General features: G+C 43.7%; 1 protein-coding gene across 2 annotated transcripts in view; it reads left to right on the top strand.

Moving 5' to 3' along the window:
* CFAP58 (cilia and flagella associated protein 58) overlaps positions 1-27,175 on the top strand; it is a 109,729-nt gene that overhangs the window by 5,521 nt on the left and 77,033 nt on the right. For both annotated transcript variants that reach the window (XM_050957998.1, XM_050957999.1), the window contains exons 3-10: positions 1,964-2,112; positions 3,532-3,688; positions 6,002-6,196; positions 8,512-8,649; positions 10,746-10,905; positions 12,510-12,592; positions 14,801-14,992; positions 24,805-24,966. In XM_050957998.1, the coding sequence (XP_050813955.1) occupies positions 1,964-2,112; positions 3,532-3,688; positions 6,002-6,196; positions 8,512-8,649; positions 10,746-10,905; positions 12,510-12,592; positions 14,801-14,992; positions 24,805-24,966 (1,236 nt within the window). The remainder of the gene's footprint in view (positions 1-1,963; positions 2,113-3,531; positions 3,689-6,001; positions 6,197-8,511; positions 8,650-10,745; positions 10,906-12,509; positions 12,593-14,800; positions 14,993-24,804; positions 24,967-27,175) is intronic.

Below are 27,175 nucleotides of genomic sequence, written 5' to 3'. Positions count from 1 at the left end.
CCCTAAACACTACTGCAGCTCCACTGCAACACGGTATCTGTAGGCAAGCCCTCGGGCTTTGAAAAATTAAATTGGTGCAATCTCTTTTGTTACTTAAACACCAATACGGTGAAGCAGTTACAGCTTATGAACTAGCTGCTTCATAATTACCAGAAATCTTTTCCACAAATTTTCTGTTAGTACAAACATCAAGTATAGCTCAGTCTCTGGCATTAAGTATGCAATAAACTGCAAAGCATTTTAAAATTACTAATTATAATCTGATTATCTAAAGGATTATGACTTGCTCTGTATTTTCTAAGTCCTGTCTTTCCAATGAGTAATATGTGATTTTTTACAAAAACAGAGGTTTCCATCATCAGAAATTTCCTTGCTTTTAATCTTGAATGTAAAAGAAGCAACCTCCCATTCCTCCCCCTGAAGTTAGAAACAGATTACTACAGTGAGGTAACATTAGGCTTGGTCCTGTGCCAGCGAAAGTAAATTGCAAAATCCCATTCAGGATGTCTCCTGTTTACATATTGCCCTAGATCAGTGTGTATGCAAACTGAATTTTTGTCGTAGAGAGCATAAGGATCTACAGGCCCAACCCTGTAACCTTTACTTTCAGGTGAGCAATCATGACTTACCTGAGTAGCGCCATTGACTTCTGCGAGAATACTCGCCTGAGTAAAGTTGCAAGTTCAAGTGAAGTTAATAAACAGATTCTCCATGACTTTAATGGGAGTTGGATGGGAGCCCTGATCTTGGGATCTACTAGCGCAGACCCTAATGTCTATACAGAGTTGCATTGAAAGGTTTGGGGTCTAAATCTGAAACAAGTCTCCAAACTCCTAGTAAGTCTGGCATTTGATTTTTAATTAGTACTTTTGGCTTGCCTTTCTTTCCTTCTCCCACAATACCGAGAGTTAGAGACAATTGCCAGCCTTGACTGTTAACTTCCATCTGTTTGTTACACAACCTTCATAGGATATTAAAGGGACACTCTTTACATGGAATCTAGTAAATTTAAAAAAAAAATGTTAAAAGCAGCTTTAGATGCTGCAACTGTGCCTTAGTCATCTGGCAATTTTTGTGGTGTAACAACCACATTTTCCTATTACAAAAAGTTTTCCTCTCTCCAGTTACCGGGTGAAAGACACCCCCCCAGCTCTCCCTCCAAACAACAATAACAAAACAAACAAACAAACAAAACCCACCTACAACCAAAGGAGGCTGACTAGGACTCCGATTCTGCAAAATATGTAAGCATCTGCCTAAATGTAAGCACAGAGTAGTTCCATTACAGCTCCAAGTACTGCTGAAACTAAGACATGTGAAGTCAATAGGACTATATAAGGGCTTAAAGTTAGGCACATGCTCAAGTGCTTTGCTGAATTCTCTACAGGGGAAACAACTGAAGTGATTTTGTGGACTTAGTCTCTGTGACAGGTATTGGATGGCCTTGAGGGACCATGGAGAGGGAATGCAGGTGCAGTTGCACTGAACTGTGACAGTCCCATCAACAAATGCACAAAGTAAACTGGAAAGAAGTCTTTTTTCCACTACTCTGATCTCAGTTATAATGATTTTAGGTGTTACTTGTAACTAGAGTAGATGAAACATTTTAAGACAGATTTGTGATTTTTTTTCTTAATATCCCTTAAGACATGAAGTCTCAGAGTTGAGTGAGTTTTTGGCCGTAAAACTCCAATTGGCTTCAGTGGGAGTCATGCAACCAAAATCTTATTACAAGGCTTTGCAAATGTAAAGACCAGTGTGTCTGTTAGAGAAAATGGACCAGATCCTCAACTGACTATAAATGGATAGCGCTTGACTGACATAGTATAATATGCACCGACCACAGTGAATAGTCCACCAAAACCTGTATTATTAATTAAGACAAAACATAATTAGTTTTCATTTTGTTTTTCATTCTGAATTCAATTTAATTTGCTAAACTGTTTTCCCATGATTTTCCCAGGAGATTGAAAAGGCCTGGAAAATGGTGGATGCAGCCTATGACAAGGAGCAGAAAGCAAAGGAAACCATTCTCTCACTGAAAGAGGAAATTATGAACCTAACTAAATTAGTGGAGCAAGGATCTGGATTATCACTGGGTCAGGAGCACAAGTAAGTTATTTCCATGAAGGAGAGAGAGCCTGATCCAATGCCCGTTGAACTCAGTGGGGCTGGTTCTCCATTGCCCTGCACTTTGTGTAGTCACTTACACCAATGCAAAGTGAGTGTAAATCAAAATAGTAGTGTTTTACTTCCACTTTGCATTCACTTTTCACTGGTGCAAATGATGATGCAAAGTGCAGGACAACCGAAAATCAGGTCCATAGATTTCAGTGGATGTTGGATCAGGCCCAGAGAGGCCAGATGAAAATGTAAGTTATCAGCTTTCCTAGGACCTGCCAGCCTGTCTTCTCTGATCTGTGTCTGATTTTGAGAGCCTGATCCTGCAAACTTTTGCACTCGTGATGGCAGCGTGGTCCAGTGGGGAGGCCAAACTTACTCACCCTCCGACAATCTTTAGAAGTCTGAGAGTTAGGGCGTGTTTACCAAAGCTTGGGGCTTCAGCACTGCAGGGTGAGCCTGCTAAGGTTTGGGGCTTCAGCCCTGAGCTCCCACTCCCTGCTAGGCAGAAGCCCCTAGCCCTATCACCCTGCCGCAGGACAGAAGTTCTGAGCTCCCCTTACAGTCTGGTGGGTGGAGAATGGGGGCTGGTGGGGGCTCCATAAGCCCCACTTCAACTGTAAAAGAGCCATATGTGGCTCGCGAGCTGTGGTTTGGCCACTCCTGGACTAGATGGGAAGTTGGGAGACCTGGATTCTCTTCCTGGTTCTGCCATAGGCCTGCTGGATGATCTTGGGCTAGTTGCTTTTGTCGCTCTCTGTGTTCTCCCATCCATTACCTGTCTTGTATATTTATGCAGTAAACTTTTCAAGACAGGGATTGTCTCTTACTTTGCATTTATGCAGTGCCTACCACCGTGAGGCTCTGATTTCAGTTGGGGCGTGTAGGCGCTGCCATATTAGGAAGAGAGTTTGATGCTAGCTCCTCAGATCAGGAAGTGTCATTTATTTATGACTTGTGCAGCAGCAAGACCTCATCAGTACAGCCACCCCAGCAAAGAGAGTGGATGCAGCAGTGCAGGGAACCTGGAAAATAGTGCAAAAATGAGGTGGCTGAAAGACTTTCCAAGGGGCACAGGATGGAGAAGCTGGAATTTTTATCTGTTACAACCCTTGTTTTGGGGAATTGGTGGGATTTTTAGACCCAAGAGGGCGGTGAAAATAAAGACAGTATTATTTATGGAGTGGTAGGTTACATTTTGGGTCTATCTGCCTTGATCATGACTCTTTCATGAATACAGTATGTAGCTCATGTATTTGATTGGCAGCTGCAGTGGACTAATTCAAAAGCTGTTCAAAATGAAATAAGTGACTTTTAAACTCCCAGTCATCATGAAACAGCTTGTTCTGGTATAAGAGAGAGCCCAAAGGAGACAGCGACATTGCTTGACTATTATTTGCTTTCTTCCAGTATCCGGGATTTGCTGAGGTTTAAGGAAGAAGTAACAAAGGAGAGAGACCAGCTCTTGTCAGAGGTTGTTAAGTTACGTGAAAATCTAATCCAAGCTACAGAGCAACAGCAAGAAACAGAGAGGGCAAAAAATGAGGCAGAACAAAGCATTGATCAGGTCTGTGAAACTCACCAGGTTGCTGTAGTCGTCTTTGTCCTGAACCATTCCCCACCTTTGCAATTGATCTCCATTAACTACTATGCTGCTACCGGCCATTTCACGTCCCAGACCTTTTCCGGAGGCTCACTGAGGAGTTCATCATCAGTGCTTTATATCCTTTGCCTTATTTCTCTGCTATTTTCTTTGCAAAGCAGTTTGTCAACTATTGACTCCTTCCAGGGCTGCCAAATTTCCTGCATTTGAAGGAGATATCTGAGTCATAGTTTCCTCTCGCTTTGAGGCTGTCCCATCCTGCATTTGAAGCTTCGTGTCTGCAGGAGGTTTCCTATCCTTGAGGGTTATCATACTGTGAATATGTTCCTCTTACTACAGAAGCCTGCTGGAGGTGTAGAAGGCTGAGAATATATAAGCGGACATGTAAAGGGAGAGAGAGCAAGAGGCCAGGGAATGGTGGGAGGCTCCCATACGCAGAAAGGAGAAATTCAATAGGGGAAGGAGAGGTGAAAGAAAATAATGAGTGTGATTTGGAGGGGAGAAAGAGACAGCAGAAGGAAGAGGAGGCAAGAAGGAGAGACCTGAAATCAAGAGTGGAAAAACAAAAAGAGGTGAATTCTTTTAGTTAGCACCAGGGCTTCTTGTCAGGCACAAACAGTAAAGCAGGCCTTGGGTCATGCTCTGCACTGCCATGTGGGACACCTGGGTTCCATATCAAATCCTGATTTCTCACTTCCTGAGCAGAGAGTAGATGATATAAAGCAGGGGAAAACATTTTCAGACATTTACTGGGGAAGACCTTCCCCAGCCCTTAGACTTATGGGTATGTTCTACTCTTCATGGAATCAGATCCCATTGTTTTTCTGCTCTCACCATAGTCACAGTCCACTCTCTGCAACCGGCCTTGGGACCCTTCAGTGGGATCATCTAAAGGAAGTGTGTCCCAGAAGCCCATCACTTCTGGCAACCTTTTATCTAGACTCTGGCAAATCCAAATAATGTGTTCCTGGCCCACACATTACCTCTGAGGCACAGAGCCATGAAATCTGAAATTAGAGTAGCTGTGGCTCAACAAGTAGACCACTGGACCTGCTAGGTTACATGATGAGATCTTCATGGGATGGCAGTGGTAACTGGGAAGAGGAGCTGTTGTCTACCTTAAACAGGGAGAGAACCCAGGTCTGTTGGAGGCTATTGGGAGGGAGTGGTCTGTGAGCTTATTGAAGGGAGGGGAACGTTGGAGGACTAGGGAAGGGCCACAGAGAGGGAGAGCAGAATCAGTGGGGCTAAAAGGAAGGAGCCTTAAAAAGTTGGGATGCTTAACAGAACCAGAGAGCCAAACTTTTTGCTCATTGGCCATCATCACTGATAGGTTGAGTGCTGTGGAGCGTGCTTTGGCCCTCACAGAAACTGAGCTACAACCCCGAGACAGAGGGCTCCATCTTAGCTCGTAGTTGGCACAGATGAAGGCGCAGGCAGTGGTGGCCTTGGCTTAGGTGGAGCCACATAGGACTGCTCTATTCTGTGCTGGTTAGAATGATCCATGGTGAACCAGCCCATCCTGACTCTTCCCCGTCCCCTGCTGGCTCTGAGGGGTGCTGGGCCAGGGAGGCAGAAGATAGTTTACACCGTTATAGTCTGTTAAGTGAGGGGCTTTTCCTTTTAAAAGATTCTATAGAGAGGCAGGGAGTAAGAGCAGATGTTGCAATGAATGTTGCCTTGGTGTTGTGGCTTCCCCCTCCTTCTTTACTGTTTACTTGTGTGTAATAAATGTTTATAAAAATGGCTTGTTTGGTGAGGTACAATAAGCAAAACCATGGTCCTGGCAAGATAGCTTGGAGCCCAAGTTAGTGTTGCGACTGTAAACCAAGGATCAGATGGGGTAACTTACAAATGAAAACATCCGAAAAGCATTGGATCCCTACTGGAATGTTCTTGCGGTTAGTCCTCAGGGTCAAAATCATGGCGTTTGGGTGGCAGGTACTCTCAGCTGCGGTAGGTATCCTCAGCTCTGTTGAATCCATCAGAGCCTTCTGGCTGGATTCTTTTAGGGTATAGTGATTGATGACTAAGAAATCCTTGTAATTAATAATTTGAGCCCATCATCTGGGGTTCCAAAAGCATAGCTCTCCAAAGAGCAGTTGCCTCTGAGCAGTTCTTCCATATTCCATCCAGTGGAAGGCAGTATTAAACAAAAGCCACTGTGTCTCAGAGGTAAGCCCCGTAAGAATAAAGGGAAACTGTACCTGATTTGTTGGAATAAAAGACAGACAAGGCCCTAACGTTTTTCTGTCCTCTGTCACTGTGTGATGGCAGTTCCAGCAGGAAATCCAGATGCGTCAGAATGAGGCATCCCGGGAGTCTCGAAAGAAGGACAAACTGGAGAAGGAGCTTAAACACATTCAGGTGGAAATGGACAACAAGCAGAGTGAAATAAAGGCGCTGCAGCAGCATGTGCTGAAGAGCAAAGAGGAGCTCCTAAAACTGGAGCAGCAGCTCAAGGAACAAAAGGTACAGTAGGTGGTTCTGTTATCTCTCAACACAAATTGGTAATAGTATCAAGGTCAGATGTCAGACGCAGAGGAAATGAGATTGTCCTTCTAGCATTTTCATAATAGAAGGAGGGATGGAGAAGACCCATTAGATCATCAAGATGATCTCTCTGTCACTGGAGGGGCTATATCATACTAAACGGAAGCCCCCGTTGAAATCAACAGGGAGTACTGCCTAAAGATTTGTGGCAAGAAATGGCCTCAGGATCATTATTTATGGTAAAAGGAAACATTCTATACTCTGGCCAGAATACAGATATGTTCTGCTTCAATCATGTTAGTATGTTAGGCTGGTATTTACATTGGAACCTAAAGGATTTAGGTGCCCAAATGCCAATGAAATTCACTGGGATTAGAGTGCCTAACTCCCTTAGGCTGTGTTGAAAATATCAGTCTTGATGTTTAAATCCTAATTAAAATAGTAATGCCTGACAGTCCAGTATTATCCTTTTCTTATGGACAAGTTGTTTTTTTCACTCTTAAAGACCTTTGGTTTTCCACCTGGTTGGTGATTTTTAGGACTCTTCTTGCAAAGACCACAGTGATTGGGACCAAATATCCCAAAGCTGGTGTGTTTTAGCGGTCAGAGCAGCAGATTGGCAGTCTGGACTCAGAATATATTCCCAGTTCTGCAAAAGACTTGCTGTGTTGTGTTGGGAAACCTCTGTGCTTTGGTTTTCCCATCGGAAAACTGGGAAAAATTACACTTACCTACCTCTCAAATTTACTGTGAAGTTTAGCTAATGAATGTTTGTATAAACATTATAAAAGTCTCTAGAGAAGTGTGAAGTATTATCTTAAGTCTTTTTATTTTTTAAACCAAGTACTATTTTCAAACCAGTTTTCTGGCAAAGTCCTAAAGCAGTGTTTTGCTACTAGTTTGTATCTTTCATCTATTTCCCATGACTCTGAGAAGCGCCCACAGAAGCAATTTCAGTAAATAGCATGAGAGATCTAATAATTATAAAGCAATGTTTCCTCAAGGGAACGTTTTCGAGGACTTATGTGTGTCTTATAAATTTATGGTTCTCTCATCCCCTCAGGTCTAAGAGTCAGTGTCGGTAGAAGCCTATGACAATGTTTTTGTTAATTCAGTATAAAGTCTAAATAAAACACAATTCACATGAATAGTTGAAGGGAAAACTTGATTATTTCTCAGAACAGGATTGGGTCTGGCGCAGCCCTGGAGAACAGTCCCAGGATCCACCAAACCCAGTCCAAGGTTTATTAGCTAGGGTATCCCCAAGGGGCTCATATTACACACAGCAACTGCAATATGCTCTGTCATACCCTTCTCTAATGCTTTCTCATCACTTCTGTACTCTGTCCATGGCTTCTTTGCCCAGGATTTAGGGAGAGCAGGGGGTTGGACTAGATGACCTCCTGAGGTCTCTTCCAACCCTGATCTTCTATGATTCTATGACCCTATGTCAGAGAACCACAGCAGCTTCAATAAAGAATCCCCTTCATAGTCATTACAACTGAGTTCCTGGCTCTTCTATGCTGCAGAAGTCGCAATGCTCACCTCCCATATCTCCCTGTGCTCCCAGCATGCAATGAGGGTGGGGAATCCCGCCCACACACTTTTTTTTAAACAGCACGGTACATATTGATCTGCCACACATGGCTTCTTGAACCGAAAAATGTGATAAAGTATAAAGTAATGTCTGTCAGGGGAAGTCCCATCAAGCAGAAGAAAAGTCTGGCAGCTCCAATATCGAAATATATATTCTCCATATAAACCATGAAACTGCTGTTCTGGGCTTTTGATTGAAGACAGATTAAAGGGGAAAAATAGCTGTGCCCTGATGTCAGCAAACTGCACACTCCAGGAAGTGTTATAGGCATATTAATGTAGGATTTGCTTGCTAAAATAGAGCTCCCCTGCCCTTCAGATGATTAAAATAATTTGAATCTCATACTCATTTGCAATGATTGTAGCAAGTTGCTGGGTATGTGATGCCTGCCAAATGGCAAAGAGGCATTAAAATATTTATCCACCACCTGTGAGGGAGACTTGCAAAGCTCCCAGAGAAAATGATGCTGGCTACGTTATTCATTAGAAGTTGTCATTTTTCCCAGTCATTGAACATTTATCATATTTCTGGGCACATTAATAATTTCATCAGGGATAAAGAACAATTTTTCTATCAAGAGAAAAATCTTCAGTAGCTCTGATCCTGCAGGGCGACTCAAGGTGCTGCCAGTCTGTCTATGTAGATACATTCGAATTAGATTTAAAAGAATTATCTGGATTGTTTCATAATCTAACAGATCCTGAATGAAAGAGCTGCCAAAGAACTTGAGCAGTTTCAGACGAGAAACTCTAAACTCCAGCAAGAGAACGAGCAGCACAGCATGGCTTTTGAACAAATAACACAGGAGAACCAGCAGAAAACAGTGGAGCTGAAAGTAAGTACCAGCTCATATTTGCATGGCATCAGACACATCCCTCTGCTGTCGGGAATTTGATGTTGGTGATTCAGTAAATGACATTCTTCCCTCTGAGTCAGTACTATACCAGCATCCCAGTCTAGTACCAGATCATACTGTGCTGTTTCAGATGAGACAGAAAACTGAGGTCCTGATTACTTGTGATCATTAAAGACCTCATGATATTTTTAACAAAGTCAAAGTCTTTTTTAAGACTGCAAGTCCTTTGGGGGAGAAGCTGTGCCATCCTTTATGTTTGTATAGTGATCAGCATATTGTGAGTGCTGCTGGAAGCCAATAATATATAGGAATAATAACTGCCCCAGCCAACTTCCAATGTAGGTAACTACATCCTGCCTACTTAAATTTCCTCTTTGGCATCAATTGGGAAAGTTAAATGCAAATCAGTATGTTGTTATTTGCTTGCAGACCTAAACCGTTATCTTGTGTTGCTGTGCACTGTTAAAAAGCTGTTTTGCACCACTCCAGAGGTAGCTGCATTTCATCAGTGGGTAAAGTGACTGCTACATATGGTTTTTAAAGCATTTCAAGAGTTTTTGGGAATGAAAAGCACTGTAGATATTATTACTATATGTCTGCTGAATCTGACCTCCCACAGCCAAGAGCATGGCTGCAGTTACAACACTAGCTATGTTAGAAAACAGGACTGAAAAGGAATAGGTTATCAAACTTTAGTAAAGTACAACTGATTCAGCTAATTAAAAGAAGTCAGTTGCTGATAGGAAGCTTTCTTGCAGTGGGCACTATGGGTTAAAACAATGAAAACAAATGCCAACAGATGTGTTAGAAGATCTGTCCACAGCTAATGTAACATAAAGATCCTTTTCTGGAACCCCAGTGAGATGACACTGTAGGAGTTTGTTTTTCTGTCGTATTGCTGTGCACACTGGAAGGGCATTTTTATTACCTATTGAAAAATCAGATTACTCTGCCCGGTTAGCTAGCATGATTGTTATTCCCAGCAGTATCATCTGTGCATAAAATTTAACAAACACTGTGTTCAAATAGGAACTGAATACAAGATTCAAGGTGGGTGCAGAGGCAGATATTAGCCATGTAAGGGTCTGATCCTCACTTCAGTGGAAGTTGGAGCTCAACACTTCATCAGAGTATGAGCACAGGTTTATGAAAATTCATTGTTAAGTTGCTATTTGTATTGCGGTAGCTTGTGGGTGCCCTAGTCATAGGCCATGATCCCATTATGGTAACTGCTGTAGGTGGGGCCTGATCCTGCAGTGTGCAGACATCTCTGGCATACTACAAAGCACCTCTGGCACCGAGTGAGGTAAATGTTTGCAAATTTCTTGAAGTCCAGTGTTTGAGTGTGCCCAAGTCCTGCTGACAGTTCCTCACAGGAGGTATTTGCACCTCACAGGATTAGGTCTCTAGTAGTGACTGATTCTGTGAATGGGGCAGTGCACACTGTGATGTGGAAAGCTTAAAATGTGATGGTGTTGCTGCCACCGCAGGGCAATTTTCTATTTGTTTCTTAGTAGGTGTGGGGATTATTTCTGATGTATTGATTGGCTGCAGTCACTAGTGCAATGATCACTATTGGTAACTTTTTAGTGCAGTGTCTTGGATCAATAGCTTCATTTCCTGATTCCATAATGTGATGTGGACTCAAAGATTTGGTTTTTAAAGCTGTAAATTAACAGCTTCCTGCTTTTGGGGATGGAGAATCAGATCAGACCATCAGTTACCAGTAGCTGATGTCTCACTGAGAGGTAAGGCTACTCAGACCTAATCCATTGAGCCAGTTGTGCAGTGCTGTGCATGGACTGCAGTTGGGAATTCTTTATTGATCTCTCTTATGCCCTGAAGCAAGAGATTTGTTTACCTTTCTCCTTGCCTCAGCTGGCTTTGTTTAAATTATTTTAATAGTGGTGCCATTCTCCCGTCTTTTTCTAAATCCAGTCACAGCATTTATCTTAGTGGCCTCCAGTGCCACTGAGTCCTGTACAGAAGCTATATGCTAAGCAAAGAAGCATTTCCTTTTGTTGATTCTAAATGGATTTTCCTTCTCACCCACTCTCCCTTCTGTCTCTACACAGATGAGGGAGGATGAGGTGACTCAGATGCGTCATGAAATTTCAAAACTCTCCAAGGTAAGAGAAGTTATCCAGAGAAAACTGCGTGTTGCAGAGGAACAAAAAGTTGAAGCAGAATACCAGAGAGATACACTAAGAAACCAAATCTCTGGACTAGAGAGAGGTAGGAATTAAAGCTCTGTTGTGTTGCCACTGTTGTGTTGTGTTGCCACTGTTGTGGTGTTTGTTATCATGTTCATTCAGTGTATGCTCCAAGTCAAGCTCATGCCCCTTCGGTGCCCCGTATGGGACCATATGAAAGGGGCCTGCATGGCACTATGGCTGTAATGCCCTTACATATATCTCCTAAGTCTTTGGAATTTTCACACAGTGCTGCATGTGCTGGGTGAAAACATAAAGGGCCTGATCAGCAGCCCCTTTGTGTGGCAGGTGTAACCCTGCCCACCCCAGGAAATACCCTCACTGTGTGTGTTGCTGTGCCAGTCTGTATTGCCGGTGCACCAGCCCCTGATGCAAAGAGATGATTGGAAGAAGGCACAAGCAGGGCATTCTTTTGCCCTAGCAGTTTTGTGCCCCTACAATGATACCAGTATAGAGATGACTCCAGCACAATGTATTAAGAGACTGAATTATAGCCACGTGCTGAAATATAAAGCCCCATTCTGCTATATACCTAGTGTGGACATGTTGCCTGTGCTTCCCTGTGCTCTGCCTAGTCTGTAGGTTGTATACTGAACTAACTGCACGTATGAGACATGAAGTATTTTATATGACTTGTATGTATGGGACATGCTGTCTTTCATATTCATATCTCCATAACTGTAAAAGGCAAGGATCTCTCTCCGAGAGAACAACCATTCTGCTGTTGCTTCATCAGATCAGGCCTCATGCTGGGGTAAAAGGGAAGACACAGGAAATTCAGCCCTGTCTTTGAATGGGTGAGAAAGGCAACAGATAATGCACCTTCTGGCAACTTGGATTGTTCTCATGCATTCCAGTGCATTATGTTTCCTATCAGCCTTCCTGATATCAGCATGTCAGTTTCTCTTTCAGATGCACATTTCCTCTTTAAGAACAGGAGTACTTGTGGCACCTTAGAGACTAACAAATTTATTTGAGCATAAGCTTTCGTGGGCTTATGATCAAATAAATTTGTTAGTCTCTAAGGTGCCACAAGTACTCCTGTTCTTTTTGCGGATACAGACTAACACAGCAGCTACTCTGAAACATTTCCTCTTTGTTATTTTGTTAGTGATGTATTCTTCTGTGTATTTGAATGAAGGGCCAAATCTAGATTGTCTTCAGAGAGCGCAGTGAAGCCTCCAGTGAAGCCAATGGAGTTATGCCGTTTTATGCCAGGACTGGATTTGACCCAGAGGCATTAAAACAACTCTATACATCTAAATCCAATATTTTCAAAAGGAACTAGTGATTTCAAAAGACTCTTCATTTGGATGCCAAGCTTGAGATGTCTTTCAGAGTGCCCAGCATTTTCTGAAAATCCAGCTCCTTTACGGTGTCTCAAGTTAAAATCAAAGGCATCCAAAATCACTAGTTCCTTTTGAAAATCTTGGCCTAATGCTTCGCTAGTGCCTAAATATGGATTAACTTCACTAAATGTAGGCACCTGAACTTGCAAATGGAGGTCATAAATTATATCTCCATTTATATAATATTAGTACAGCTTTTTAAAAAGTCCACAGACCTTTGTTTTTTCCAGCTACGCAGTTTGAACCCAGAGTTTAATAATCTTTTTCTTGCTTTTAGAGTTGGAGATTGCTAAAAAACAGGTAGAAATTGATAAGAAAGCCATAGATGAGCTGGTGAGAGAAAGGGACATATTAAACAAGGTGAGCTTGCTTTGCTAGCAGTGGTGAACAAATATCTTGCCTTCAATATAAGATGCCTGTAGCTTAAACCATGCTCCCCTACTTTCTGTGAATTGAAACAACATTATACCTGTGAGCACAAAAGGGACTTCTTAGTATTAGCATATAAAACAGCAGGGGGCTGTAAGTGTTATGTGCATTTCCTTTATTGCAAACGTGTTATTTGATATTCTAAGAAGTTGATTACTCCTCTGCTTGTAGTATCTACAACATATCGAGTTTAATGTTAATCTAGTCAAATTAGGGCTGTGCTAATAAAAAACACACCATCTGTCTGTATCACAGCCTTGTCTGTTTTTAACTCTGATGTCTCCTGCTACCATTTAGATTCATTTCTCATGCTTACCATTTTTCACGTGTCCAGGGTTCTTAGACCAGGCAATAATATCTTGTGCTTATTGGTATTTCCGAAACTGAGTTTGGTAGATTTGACTCTATAATGTGATTGTTTAGGTTCCTCACTTGGTTGAGAATCAAACATTGTTCTGCATCCTGAATGAGTCTATTCCAGGGTCACCATCTGAAGAGGGTGAAAAACTGATTCTTTAGTTTTGAAGAATTTTTTAAAGTGAGGTTAGAAAAGCAACTTGATTAAACTGAGATCTTAGTGTCCTGTTTATTCTCCTTCTGTGACTTGCAGGCCAACCTTGCTCAGTTTACAGGTTCAACCAGGTTACTAGAAAATGAGACTGGAAGATGTTTCCCACTGCCTTCATTATCCCCCCCTCCTGAACATCCCTCTCCATTCCTTCTACAATGCAAACATCAGTATCCCAGCTTCCAATTAAAAAATACTGCCTCATTCTAGGGCCCTCTAGTGGGACTAGGAACTCATGGGTCCCACAGGACCTGCTGCCATAATAGTGGGAGCAGGTAAAATGTACTTTGTTGAAGCCAGGACTGTGTGGGCAAAACCCCCAAACTGCAGTAATTTGCGGGAAAAAACTAAATCTCCAGCAATGTAAAGCAAGTTTTTCTTTTTTTAAAAAAATAAAGGTTTTAATACTTAAATGTAAGTGAGGAATAGAAAGACATTTAGTGTCTATTATAACAGGAGTTAAAGTATTTTTTTACAGGGTTTAAGCAAGATTTGTTTTGTTCTTTGAGTGGTAAAAATTGTGTCCGAATTCCCTTTATATATATATATATAATATATTAACTGAGAGTTGTTTTTTTGCTTTTTGTTTTATTGTTTTTCAAGTAACATGAGGAATCTGTCTCTTGTGGGATCTAAGTTTTGGATGGGAGTGGGATAAAGATGCAAGGAACAACACGGGGCTGGGTGGGAGTGGGTATTACAGGATGGGATGGGAGCAGGATTAAAAAAATAGTCCATTATAGGCTCTGCCTCATTCTGTAGTGCAGTGGTCTCCAAACTGTGGGGTGTTACCCCGTCAGGGACATGCAGAGGAACTTTTGGGGCGGGTGCAGCGGGGCCTGGGCCAACTCCCATTGTCGGTGGGGAGAGAGTGCCAAGCAGCCCCCTCTGCCCCCAGCTTCCTTCGGGCCTTGCCCTCAGCCACGGCTCTGGCTCCTGGCTCTGGCTCTTCTCCTGGCCCTGGCCTCAGCCCCAGGCCCAGCCCTGCCCCCAGCCATGACCCTGACCTGAGCGCAGGGCTCCCAACCACACCTCCGCTCCTGACCATGGTCCCAGCTGTCAGCACTGACTGCATCCTACCTGTGGCTTCGCTCCAGCTCCTGGCTGTGGCCCTAGCGCCACCCCCAGCCTCAGCCCACGCCCCCCACCACGACCCAGCCACAGCTCTGCTCCTGGCCTTGGCCTCCAGCTTGTCCCTGCTCCTGGCTTTGGCCCCACTCCTGGCCCCAACAGTGGCTTCACTCCCAGTCACCGCCCCTGCTCCGGCCTTGGTCCCTGGCCCTGACCATAATCCTGGCCCTGGTTTCCGGGGGGGCATGGACAGATTACATTACCAGTAAGGGTGGGCATGCCATAAAAAGGTGGGGGACCACTGCTTTAGACTCGTGGAAACATTCTCATGATCCTATTTGGAGACTGAGTGTCTTTAATTTAGCAAATCTGATAAAGTGTAATGACTCTCGGGCATCCCTAACCAACTCGGACAGAAGCTAGTGTGTAACATAGCGTGTAGAGTGCGGCATTCTGAGTTACAGACATGGATGGTAATTGTTTCGGGATTCTTTTTGCAGAACTTGCTTAAGGCTGCCAGTGTCACTCAAAAGCAGCTGAACTTGGTAAAGCTCCATGAACAGTCCAAGAGGAACTTGGAAGAAGAAATTCAGAACTATAAGGATGAGGCTCAGAAGCAGAGGAAGATTATCTACCAGCTGGAAAAAGAGAGAGACCGTTATATCAATGAAGCTAGTGAACTCACCCAGAAGGTATGAGATGATTTGTGTACACACAATTCATCCACCTCTCTCTCTCTCTCTCCCTGTCAAAATTGGAAAGAGAGCAGATTCCATTCCTGACATTTTAGATTTAGCTGATAGGTAGGATCGATCAATGCTCTGCAGAGAGTTTACAAAGGTTTTAATAAAGCTTGTGGATTTTAGGCAAATTATTACGCACAGGACTGTCTTGTACATTTGTGCACGGTTCTAGGCTAGCATCTTTTTTTTTTCTCCCCTATCTTCCATGTGTTTAAAAATAATTTTGGCCATGTCCATCCTCTGCCAGATTTTCCCGACTTTTTAACCAACTTCTCTTTGGCTCTGCTGCCTTCATATTGCGCCATAAAACAACAACTCAATTCAGGCCTGCACCTGGGTCATAGTTACAGGGTGAGCTGCACTTTAAACTCCTTTGCAATCCCTCTCGAGTGCACCACTCAGGTGACAAGCTTCACTTCCTTCACCTGTCTCAAGAGTGAAACCCTGCAGTTCAACCACTCTTAGGCCTCGTCCAGACTAGGGGAGGAAAATCGATCTTAGATACGCAACTTCAGCTACGTGAATAACGGATCGATGTCCGCGGCTCTCCGTGTCGATTCCGGAACTCCGTTCGGGTTGATGGAGTTCCGGAATCAATGTAAGCGCGCTCGGGGATCGATATATCGCGTCTAGACTAGACGCGATATATCGATCCCCGAGCAATTGATTTTAACCCGCCGATACGGCGGGGTAGTCTGGACGTGGGCTCAGGGTATGGCTGGGCTGCAACCAAAGATGTAACTACAGAACACATATGCATACCCAAGCTAATTTTGATCTAGCTAACATTCACAACAACAGGTGTGAATCAACAGCAGCATGGGCTTAGCAACAGCAACAGCCTGGAGCCGCCCCTGGATACATGGGCTACTCAGAGAATCTCTGCAAAAGCTTTGTGTTGTGTCCATTGCTTCCTATTATATAGAATCATAGGACTGGAAGGGACTTTGAGAGGTCATCTAGTCCAGTCCCCTGCACTCATAGCAGGACTAAGTATTATTTAGACCATCCCTGACAGGTGTTTGTCCAACCTGCTGTTAAAAATCCCCAATGATGGAGATTCCACAACCTCCCTAGGCAATTCATTCCAGTGCTTAACCAACCTGACAGTTAGGAAGTTTTTCCTAATGTCCAACCTAAACCGCCCTTGCTGCAATTTAAGCCCATTGCTTCTTGTTCTGTCCTCAGAGGTTAAGAACAATTTTTCACCCTCCTTGTAACAACCTTTTATGTACTTGAAAACTGCTATCATGTCCCCTCTCAGTCTTCTCTTTTCCAGACTAAACAAACCCAATTTTTTCAATCTTCCCTCATAGGTCATGTTTTCTAGACCTTTAATCATTTTTGTTTCCCTTCTCTGGATTTTCTTCAGTTTGTCCACATCTTTCCTGAAATGTGACTCCCAGAACTGGACACAATACCCCAGTTGAGGCCTAATCAGCACAGAGTAGAATGGAAGAATTAATTCTTGTGTCTTGCTTACAGCACTCCTGCTAATACATCCCAGCATGATGTTTGCTTTTTTTGCAACAGTGTTACACTGTTGACTCATATTTAGCTTGTGATCTACTATGAACCTCAGATCCCTTTCCGTACTGTTCCTTCCTAGGCAGTCATTTCCCATATTGTATGTGTGCAACTGATTGTTCCTTCCTAAGTGGAGTACTTTACATTAGTCCTTATTGAATTTCATCCTATTTACTTCAGACCATTTCTCCAGTTTGTCCAGACCATTTTGAATTTTAATCCTATCCTCCAAAGCATTTGCAACCCTCCCAGCTTGGTATCATCTGCAAACTTTATAAATATACTCTTTATGCCATTATCTAAATCATTGATGAAGATATTGAACAGTACTGGACCCAGAAATGATCCCTGTGGGTCCCCACTTGATATGCCCTTCCAGCATGACCGTGAACCACTGATAACTACTCTCTGATAAAGATTTTCCAACCATTTATGCACCCACCTTATAGTAGCTCCATCTAGTTTGCATTTCACTCATTTGTTCATGAGAAGGTCATGTGAGACAGTATCAAAAGCCTTACTAAAGTCAAGATATACCACGGCTACCACTTCCCCCCATCCACGAGGCTTGTTACCCTGTCAAAGAAAGCTATCGGGTTGGTTTGACATGATTTGTTCTTGACAAATCCATGCTGACTGTTACATATCACCTTATCTTCTACATGTTTGCAAATTGATTGCTTAATTATTTGCTCCATTATCTTTCCGGATACAGAAGTTAAGCTGACTGATCTAATTCCCCAGGTTGTCCTTATTTCCCTTTTTATAGGATTGGCACTATATTTACTGTTTTCCAGTCTTCTGGAGAGTCTCCCATCTTCAAAAAGAACAGGAGTACTTGTGGCACCTAAGAGACTAACAAATTTATTTCAGCATAAGCTTTCGTAGACTACAGCTCACTTCGTCGGATGCATCTCCCGTCTTCTGTGACTTTTCAAAGAGAATTGCTAATGGCTTAGCTATCTCCTCCTTGAGTATTCTATGATGCATTTCATCAGGCCCTGGTGACTTGAAGACATCTGACTTGTCTAAGTAATTTTTAACTTGTTCTTCTTTCCCTATTTTAGCCTCTTCTAATCATACCTCATTTTCACTGGCATTCACTATGTTAGACGTCCGATCGCCACAAACCTTCTTGGTGAAAACCGAAACAAAGATGTCATTAAGCACCTCTGCCATTTCCACATATTCTGTTATTGTTTTTCTCCCCTAAGTGAGTAATGGGCCTACCCTGTCTTTGGTCTTCCTCTTGCTTTTAATGTATTTTTAGAATGTTTTCTTGTTACCCTTTATGTCTCTAGCTAGTTTGATCTTGTTTTGTGCTTTGGCTTTTCTAATTTTGTCCCTTCATATGTTATTTGTTCATATACATCCTTTGTAATTTGACCCAGTTTCCACATTTTTGAGGACTCTTTTTTGATTTTTAGATCAGGGTTCTCAAACTTCATTGCACAGCGACCCCTGTCTGATAACAAAAATTACTACATGACCCCAGGAGGGGGGACCAAAGCCTGAGCCTGACTAAACCCCGCTGCCCTGGGGTGGTGGGAGGCCTAAGGGCTTGAGTCCCAGGCAGGGAGACTGTACCCTGAGCACCAACACTCAGGGTGAAGCCCTTGGGCTTCAGCTTCAGCCCTGGGCAGAGGGGCTCGAGCTTCAGCCCCAGATGCCAGCAAGTCTAAGCTAGCCCTGGTGACCCCACTAAAATTGGATTGCAACCCACTTTGGGGTTCTGATCCACAGTTTTAAAACGGCTGTTTTAGATCATTGAAGATTTCCTGGTTAAGCCATGGTGTTCTCTTGCCATACTTCCAATCTTTCCTACGTGTGGGATAGTCTGCTTTTCTGCCCTTAATAATGTCTCTCTGAAAAACTGCCAAAAGTCTTCAATTGTTTTTCTCCTTAGACTTGCTTCCCGTGGGATCTTACCTACCAACTCCCTGAGTTTGCTAAAGTCTGTCTTCTTGAAATCCATGGTCTTTATTTTGCTGTTCTCCCTCCTACCATTCCTTAGAATCCATGAACTCTACCATTTCATGATCACTTTCACCCACGCTGTCTTCCGCTTTCAAATTCTCAACCAGTTCCTCCCTATTTGTCAAAATCAAATCTAGAACAGCCTTTCCCCTAGTAACTTTCTCCACCTTCTGAAATAAAAAATTGTCTCCAATACGTTCCAAGAGTTGTTGGATAATCTATGCCCTGCTGTGTTATTTTCCCAATAGATGTCTGAGTAGTTGAAGTCTCCCATTACCACCAAGTTCTGTGCTTTGGATGATTTTGTTAGTTGTTTAAAAAAAAGCCTCATCTTCCTCTTCTTCCTGGTTCGATGGTCTGTAGTAGACCCCCTACCATGACATCACCCTTGTTTTTTACCCCTTTTATCTTTATCCAGAGACTTTCAACAAGTCTGTCTCCTATTTCCATCTCAGCCTCAGCTGAAGTGTATACATTTTTAATATATAAGGCAACACCTCTTCCCTTTTTTCCCTGCCTGTTCTTCCTGAGCAAGCTTTATTCTTCTGTAACACTTTATTTCATATGGTGTGCTCAGGAACATGATGATGACATGTTCCATTAATTGCTGAAGATCACATTGGAGAGCTCTCCAAGAAGCTCATTGATTTACTGGGAAGCTAGCCTTCAAGCTGTTTCAACTCACAAGTTATTTGCTACCTTCTCACTTTATAATTACCTCTTACAAATTCATGTGATCAGTGGCTTTTAAATCATCTTTGAATGATACATACCCTCTTGTCTGGCTTACTTTATATCATTTCTTTGGAATAATATTCCATTTAAGTGAGATTTCTCTTTATTCCAAAGTCACATTTTACATCCCCCTCCCCTCACTGCATCTAATCTTGTAGCTATGAGTTAGGATCATTATAAAGTACGGTCAAGCTGTAAATCACAGAGATCAGAATGGCAAGGGTCTTCCTGTAGAACTGTGCATTTCTGATTAGGGCTGTGCACATTTTTTTTTATCTAAGATGAAAAGGTGAATGCTTGAGGGTTTTCTGACTTTTCCACTTTAGGGGCAACATTTTGGGCATTTAATCTAAAAGTTCTTAACCCTTTTACCCTAACACCTGTGCACCTAAGGCAATGTGGTGGGAGGTGAAGTCCTTGCAGGTCTAGGCCACTCCTAAAACACCCATTCAGATGCTCTCAGAGCCTGTCAGACAACAACCCATAGCAAAGTGTGGTCAATGGAATATTGGCCTCACTGTTGCAGAGCTTCAGGAAATGCGGGCTGTGACACTAGGGCTGTTTGTGTAATGGTGCCTGTCAGGTGCAGCTCCAGGCACCAACACGCCAAGTGCGTGCCTGGGGCGGCAAGCCACGGGGGGCGCTCTGCCGGTCGCCGCGAGGGCGGCAGGCAGGCTGCCTTTGGCGGCATGCCTGTGGAGGGTCCACTGGTCCAGCGGCTTTGGCGGACCTCCCGCAGGCTGCCGCTGAATTCATGGGACCGGGGACCTCCCGCAGGCAAGCCGCCAAAGGCAGCCTGCCTGCCATGCTTGGGGCAGCAAAATGCCTAGAGCTGCTCCTGGTGCCTGTATTGTGTTCACCCATTTACAGGGGATTTTTATGCTTATTTGAATTCACTGAGGGGCAAATCTAGACTCACCTTTCAGCTGCAGAGATCCCTGATCACATCAGGACTGGCAAGCAGAGCAAGATGCCGGGACCAGCGCAGAGCATCACACCCTGTGTGTGCTCTGCAGAGGCTCCCTGTGCTCAGCTGCTCTTTCCTTTTTGAGGGTAGGGCTCTGGGTGAGGCTGGTGTATCTGTGATTATGCAAATCTCTCTGCTAGCCATTCCCCCTTGCACAGTAACCTGTGGGGTATTGGCAGCCCTTATACTGCAATAGAGGAGCCTTATGCCAACTTGGGGAAAGATTCTCTTCCCAGAGGCTCTCCTCTGTGGATAGCCATGTCTCTGCACCAATCAGTAGAGCTAGCCGGACTGCCAGGGGCACATGACTGCTGTGCTCCTGAGGGACTTTAGGAATGCCTGTCTGATGCCCTGCGCCTTCCAGAGCTCCTGCTGGGGCTGCCATATCACAATGACCCTAGCACAGGTATGTAAGTTCAAGGCAGGAACTTGACTGAGCCTTTCGAGCTACAATACTCTTGTTTCAGGCATCTGATGAATAGCCTGTAGTTTAAAGTTACAGTCAGGATGGCAAAGGATTTTATGGTAGGAAGTCATGCTAGATTCACCCTTCTATTCATTGTGCCCGATTCTCTGCTCACCTACACCACTTTTACATCGGTGTAACTCCATTGACTTCAGTGGTGTGACTCCTGATTTACACCATTATAAATGAGAGGAAGATCTTTCCTATGTGGTCTGTATTAACTCACTACAAGTATCAGTGGGACATTTCTCTCTTTAGAAAGGTGGCTGTTTGCACCTGAAATGCTGAGTTGGTGGTAAAATCTCTGTTCCTTCTTGCAGCGTCAGACTCCCCATTCAGAATCTGTTGGACAGCAAACAGTTGAATAAACCCTTCAGTCTCACCTGTCATTGATCCCTGGCCATGGTTAACTAGAGGTTACGAATCAGTGTTGTATCTCCAAAAGCCCATTACAAGGTTAATGTTGTATGCAAGAAAATCCAGAAACCTATTTCTTTTTTAATACGCTTCATCTATAGAAAGTGTAATGCTATACCAGGACATTTAAGACATAGGCAGAACTTCTCAAGATCTCATAGCAGCTAAATAAAGTGAAGCAAATAAGTGAGGATCCAATATTGAGTTCTTGGGCAGGTTCGCTGAACTGAATGGTGAAGAAGTAAATAATAGCCAAATATACACATAACAGGTCCAAGGGTACAGTGGAAAGCTGCCTCGAAATAATGGCTGATTTTCTTTGCTAAGCTGAGGCCACACTGTGCCCCTCCACCAGTGTACAGTTCCTTACTAGTGAATCCTATGCCACCAGTGTAAGGGGCATGGCTGAGGAGAAGGGGATGTGGCCAAGATTCCCACACCTGGCTGATCCCTGGCTGCCGCATTGTTCCCTGGAGGCTGTTGGCAGGCCGTGTAATGTAGAAGAATCTTCTGGTTGATCTAACATGCCAGAAGACTGACTAGCATGCAGCCAGCTCAAGATGAGGAGTGTACAAAGGCCACCTTGGCACCCCCATTCTGACCTGCACCATGCACTTCTTGCCCACAGCCAAGGATCTTGCTCAGTCTTTATACTGCAGTCTTGTTTAATTTCATGCCCCACAAAACTGGGTGTGGCACAAGATGCAAAATTGCATCAGTATAATTGTGCATGTTATGATTTAAAGGCAAACGCCTAACTGTCCTTCTCAACAATTTCCAGCCTGTTCACCCTCCACAGCAGCCTCTGGGGCAGGGGCTTAACCCCCTCACTGTGTTTTGGTCCACAACCCCTGCCCTGAGTCTTGCCCCCAGGGAGCATGGGGCTGCTCTGTCCCCTAGGAATCCTACCCTGCTGAGCCATCTCTCTGGCCCGGTTTGTGGAAGCCCCTGCAGTCAGCTTCCCTGGGCCCTCATGCACAATGCATCCTTAGGACTTAACCCCTTCCTGCCTGCGCTGTAACTGGGGGACAGGAGGCAGCTGGGTTATTATGTCAGTGGGTGGCTGGATTATGTCAGTGGCCAGCAGCAGCTGCAAGGTGTTAGCTGCCTTTTGACACTGTGAGGGCAGGAAGGGGCAAGCTGCTTCCGGCCTCAGGGGATGGGGGTAGGGGAGGAGGGAAGGGAAAGAGATGAGCTCTGCAAAGACATGGGCCAGGTCATTTCGCCCCACCCCATGTGGATGGAAGCAGCTCCCTTCTCTCCCGCACAGTGCTGGCCACATGGTGGTGTGAACCCTTGCAGAAATCTGGCCAGAGGGGGCATGTGACCCTGCATGCCCCTCACGTGTTGCCTCAGGAAGATGAGGCCTCGGGTACCAGGAGAGGCAGGTCTATCCTGGGGTCCCAGCCAGGCATGCAGGGTGGAGAGTGTTGAGCACAGAGGGTCCGGTGGGTCGGTCGGTCACCCGCCCTTTGTAGGAGAGGTGTATGAGAATGTGTGTGTGTCACCCCTCCCCGTGTGAACTCTAAAGCGTTAAACATAAGACGGTAAATAAAAAGAATCCAACTATTCAATATTTCTTTTAAACAGGGGCTCAGTCAACTTGATGTTAATTTGAATGTTTGTACTGCATAGTTTTGATTGATTGCTGTTGAACTTGCTTGAATACGAGTAATTTTACTGGGTGTCCTGTATTCAGCATAGAGAAATATGGTCACTCTAGCTTCGATGGTATGTAAATTAATAGGCGTTGTGGTGGCCCTCTGCACAGAGGTGACTCCCCCTGAAAGTTGCTGGGTGCTTTCAACCCGATTAGATTTGAGGGCACTTAAGCCCCCCACAGGACCAGTCTTTGGGTCACATCATGCATGCCTTTTTTGTATTTGTAAAGGGGAATTGTTTGAGTTTCATCACTTCAGAGAAGGCATGGTCAGTGTAAAAACCATGAGGACCAACTTGGAAAACTTAGTCTAGAAGTTTATTACTCTTCTGTTGCATCAAATACAAGTTAAAGAGTTACAAATGCAGTGACCTACTTTCAAATTCTGCTTCAGCTTATATAGTGAGTAAGCTACGCTGCAGATTTTAAACACTCGTTATTGATTTTATTTCACTCTTATTACTATTGGCAGATTGTTTTAACACAAAAATAAAAGGCCGGAGTAGATTATAAACTGGGACTCTGCTTTCATAGTGCATTGCAAGCAGTTTCTGGGCTCCTCTGCAGTCAGCTACAAATGTGCTGGAACTCGATCCCCATTGCTGGGATAAAACTTTCTATATTTAGATACTCTCAGTCTCCAGAGTTGGGTGAAGATGTCTAGTGGAGTAATCAATTAATTCAGCTCTTGCCCCATAGCCAGCCCCCTAAAGACCTTACAGTACATCAGCTCTGCCATCACATTCACAGAAGGGGACAACTATGCTAACTGCTAACTTTGCTGTTATTGTATGTCTGTGGCGAACATTTTTATATTTCTTCCTATGAATTTATATGAATATAACTTCTGCTGGTACTTGAACTATTACCTTCAAAGAATGGAGACCAGACACTTGGGTACGAATTGCAATTGTAATTCGGAGTTTATTCTTCCTGTGTGTCTATGCATAAAGCTGTTTTCCTCATTTGTTTTTATACCCCATGATATTTCTGCTCATTTTAAAGGTGGAATTCTTATCCCCACCTGCACGATGAAACCAAAAGCAGATAGTGCTCAGTTTGTGCTCCTGCCCGTTTTTAATGTTCTTTCTGTGCAATAGTTGGTGCATTCTGGTTGAATATCCATACAGTACTGCTTGTTTATGCTCCTGTTATGAAGTCTGCGCCAGCAGGTTGAGGGGGCTTAGTTTTGATAGAGCATCACTAAAAAGTCTAGCAAAATGATCAGGCAAACCACTTTTGTTGTTTCTTCTTTAACATAGTACTTGTCATTCCCCTTGAAGTGATATTCCACCAACACTTCAATAAGGATCTCCCTCGCAAATTCTCCGTCCCAATTGGCAATGAATGTGATCGTCCATGGGCAAAATGTCCCTCATCAAAATCTATCCATCACTATCCATCTCCATTCTTCACCATTCCCAGCCCCTCCTGAATGCTACTACGGTGGCTTCTTACCTGGCTGTTTAGTTGTAAATATAGTTGATTAACTCCCTTATTATTGTAATTATCCATCAAACATTTGGGATCAGATATTAGTTCCAACAACATTTAACTGTAAGGAAGGAAGAGAGACTGAAACCTCTTGTCCTTTACAATGATCTATTTGCAATTGTAACCTGTTGGAACATATTATGCATATTCTCTTTCTGTCTCTCTCCCTAATGAGTAGCTGGTAAACGTCTGAAATCTGGCCCTGGCTTTCTAAAAAACCTAATGCTTTTCCTATGAATGCTACTTTTTGTTGATCTGATCTTAAAGTGTGTATGTATTCTGCCTTTGTGTCTGAGCCAAAGCCTGAGCATCGGGTAAAAATATAATGTTCCTCCCAAATCAGCATCTCAGAAAGGTTAAATTTCCCACTTGGACCAAACTAATCGTGGCTGTAGGCATACATTCTTATTACGAGGATTTGCAGCTGCCACCTTAGATAAAAATCACAAAGTTTTGTCCCATCCTGATAATCATGGGAAGATGGTTTAATCATGTTCATTTCCTATTTTCTGCTCTAGGTCCTCCAGCACATGGAAGATATCAAAGTGCGGGAAATGCAGATCTTTGACTACAAGAAGAAGATAGCAGAGGCTGAGACTAAATTAAAACAGCAACAAAATCTGTATGAGGCTGTGAGATCAGACAGGAACCTATACAGTAAAAATCTGATTGAAGCTCAGGTACAAGAATACATTTTTTACTCTGTGATTTTTTTTGTTTTGTTTGTTTTTTTAAGAAAATCCTTCTCATTTATACTTTTGGAAAGGAAAGACAGATAATAAAATCTGCACAGGTGATATGTGTGTGTGTGTTGGGCATTAATTTTTTAAATCACAGTTTGCATTTGGACTGAGAAGTAAAATTTGCAGTCCTCATGCGCAATGTCAGACTGCTCCCTGCTTTGCATAAAGACCCTGGCACCTTGGAGAGAGATATTCCTATCAGAAAGAGAAATTTTTCCCTTTCTTTCCTTCCTTCCCTCTTCTCTGCTCTCTGTTAGGTTTGATATAAGAATATGACAGACATGACATATGTGAAAATGAATGCCCCACCCCACACACTCTCGCTGCTGTGATTCATGTATAAGAAAGCTGCAGTGGAAGAAACACTTGTCAGGTGAAGTAGCATTTTCCCACATAACTAAATGTTTCCACCTGGCTTGTGAATTTCAGGTACTATCATTCCCCTCAGATTACAATCCTCCACCTTTTCCCTGTATATACCTCCAGCAATATTGGAGGAAAGGTAAAGATCACTTGTATATATTTTTACAACATTATGCATTATTCAACAGTAATGGCCTAAACACTACAGATATCCTATAGTAAACTGCAGAATCTGGGATGTGGATGACTGTGGTTTAGAGCCTTGGGGTATTTGAGAGAACAAGGAAATATAAGATAAACATATACACTACACTAGACATTTATAATCTACCCTGAGTAAGGAGTAGCATGTAGCTGCATTGCTCTAGCAGCAAACCACAGAATGAGCTGTGCCAGAGAGTTACTGTTCCTACTTGTTCCCCACTATGGGTATGTCTGCACTATAATCAGGGGGTGCCATTGCACGTTGTGTAGACATACCTGATCTAGCTTTGATCTAGCTAGCTAAGGTACCGGAGCGGTGAAGCTCTGGCAGCACCAGCTTCAGTGCAGACTAGCTGCCCGAGTAATTACCCAGGGTTTTGCGTGGGCTTATATGGCCCGCGCTGAAGCCTGTACCACCATGGCTTCAGTGCTATTGATACTCAAACTAGCTAGATTAAAGCTAGCTCAGGTATGTCTACATGACCTGCTATCATGCCCCATGGTTTCAGTGTAGACCTACCCCAAGTCTAGGGAGGAGTAAGTTACTTCACCCCTTAGCGTGGAGCAGCTTACTTGTTCCCTGTGTGCATCCTACCAGCAACTCTGGCCAGGGCCGCCCAGAGGATTCAGGGAGCCTGAGGCAAAGCAATTTCGGGGGCCCCTTCCATAAAAAACGTTGCAATGCTATAGGATACTATATTCTCGTGGGGGCCCCTGTGGGGCCTGGGGCAAATTGCCCCACTTGCACCCCCCTCTGGGCTGCCCTGACTCTGGCCACCAATGAGCAGAGGTGTATTCAAGACTCCTGTGACTCCCAAGCTCTCTCCAACCCTTGCTCACAGCCAGATGTTTCAGACAAATAGCCCCTGCTCTCCCCACTGCAGCTGGACTCACTGTCTGAGCGGAGCTGGTCAGGAGAGTAATGGGAGGGGGCTGCTCTCCTGTACTTCCTCTCTGTGGCCAGGAAAGGGATGTGACAACATAACACATAGTAATTGAGGATGAGTAGCTAACGTTCCTGTGAATGTTTGCATGTGTGAAGCATCAGCAGAAATAAGGGTCAAGCATGTCATCGTCATTGTGGCAGATCCCAAAGGGATGTGGCCTCCTGGCAGATCAAGTGAATTGGTTCTAGCTAGGTCCTTAAGGTTGTCTGGCTGGATATTCAGATTTTGTCCATCCCTGGCAATTTTGTTGTGCCACTGAAGCTTTGGGCAACCTCGTGATTGTCGGCTGTGGAGCGGCATTTCTTGGAATGACAGTGCCTGAAATTCACATGCTTCATAATTCATTGGTCCTCCATCCTAATACATGTTCATACCAAGAAAGGCACCAAAACCAGGTGAAGCATGTAGAGAACACTAAATTACTTTCCTTTTATAATCGTTAAAGATACAGTATCAATTTAGAACACAAACTTCTTGCACCCTCCTACAGGATTGGCAGATACACTCTGAGTTAGGCTAATGCATGAAACTCTTTAGATAACTAAGGACATCTCAGTTGGAGGCCCTGGCATGGTGTATGTATATATAGAGCCCACACAAAGAACTGTGCAGAATACTGCCTACTACAGAGG

The sequence above is a fragment of the Gopherus flavomarginatus genome, chromosome 6 (genome assembly GCF_025201925.1).
Source record: "Gopherus flavomarginatus isolate rGopFla2 chromosome 6, rGopFla2.mat.asm, whole genome shotgun sequence".
In the NCBI taxonomy this organism is placed as follows: Eukaryota; Metazoa; Chordata; order Testudines; family Testudinidae; genus Gopherus; species Gopherus flavomarginatus.
The sequence above is the reverse complement of the archived record's forward strand: the minus strand, read 5'-3'. Positions and strand labels throughout refer to the sequence as shown.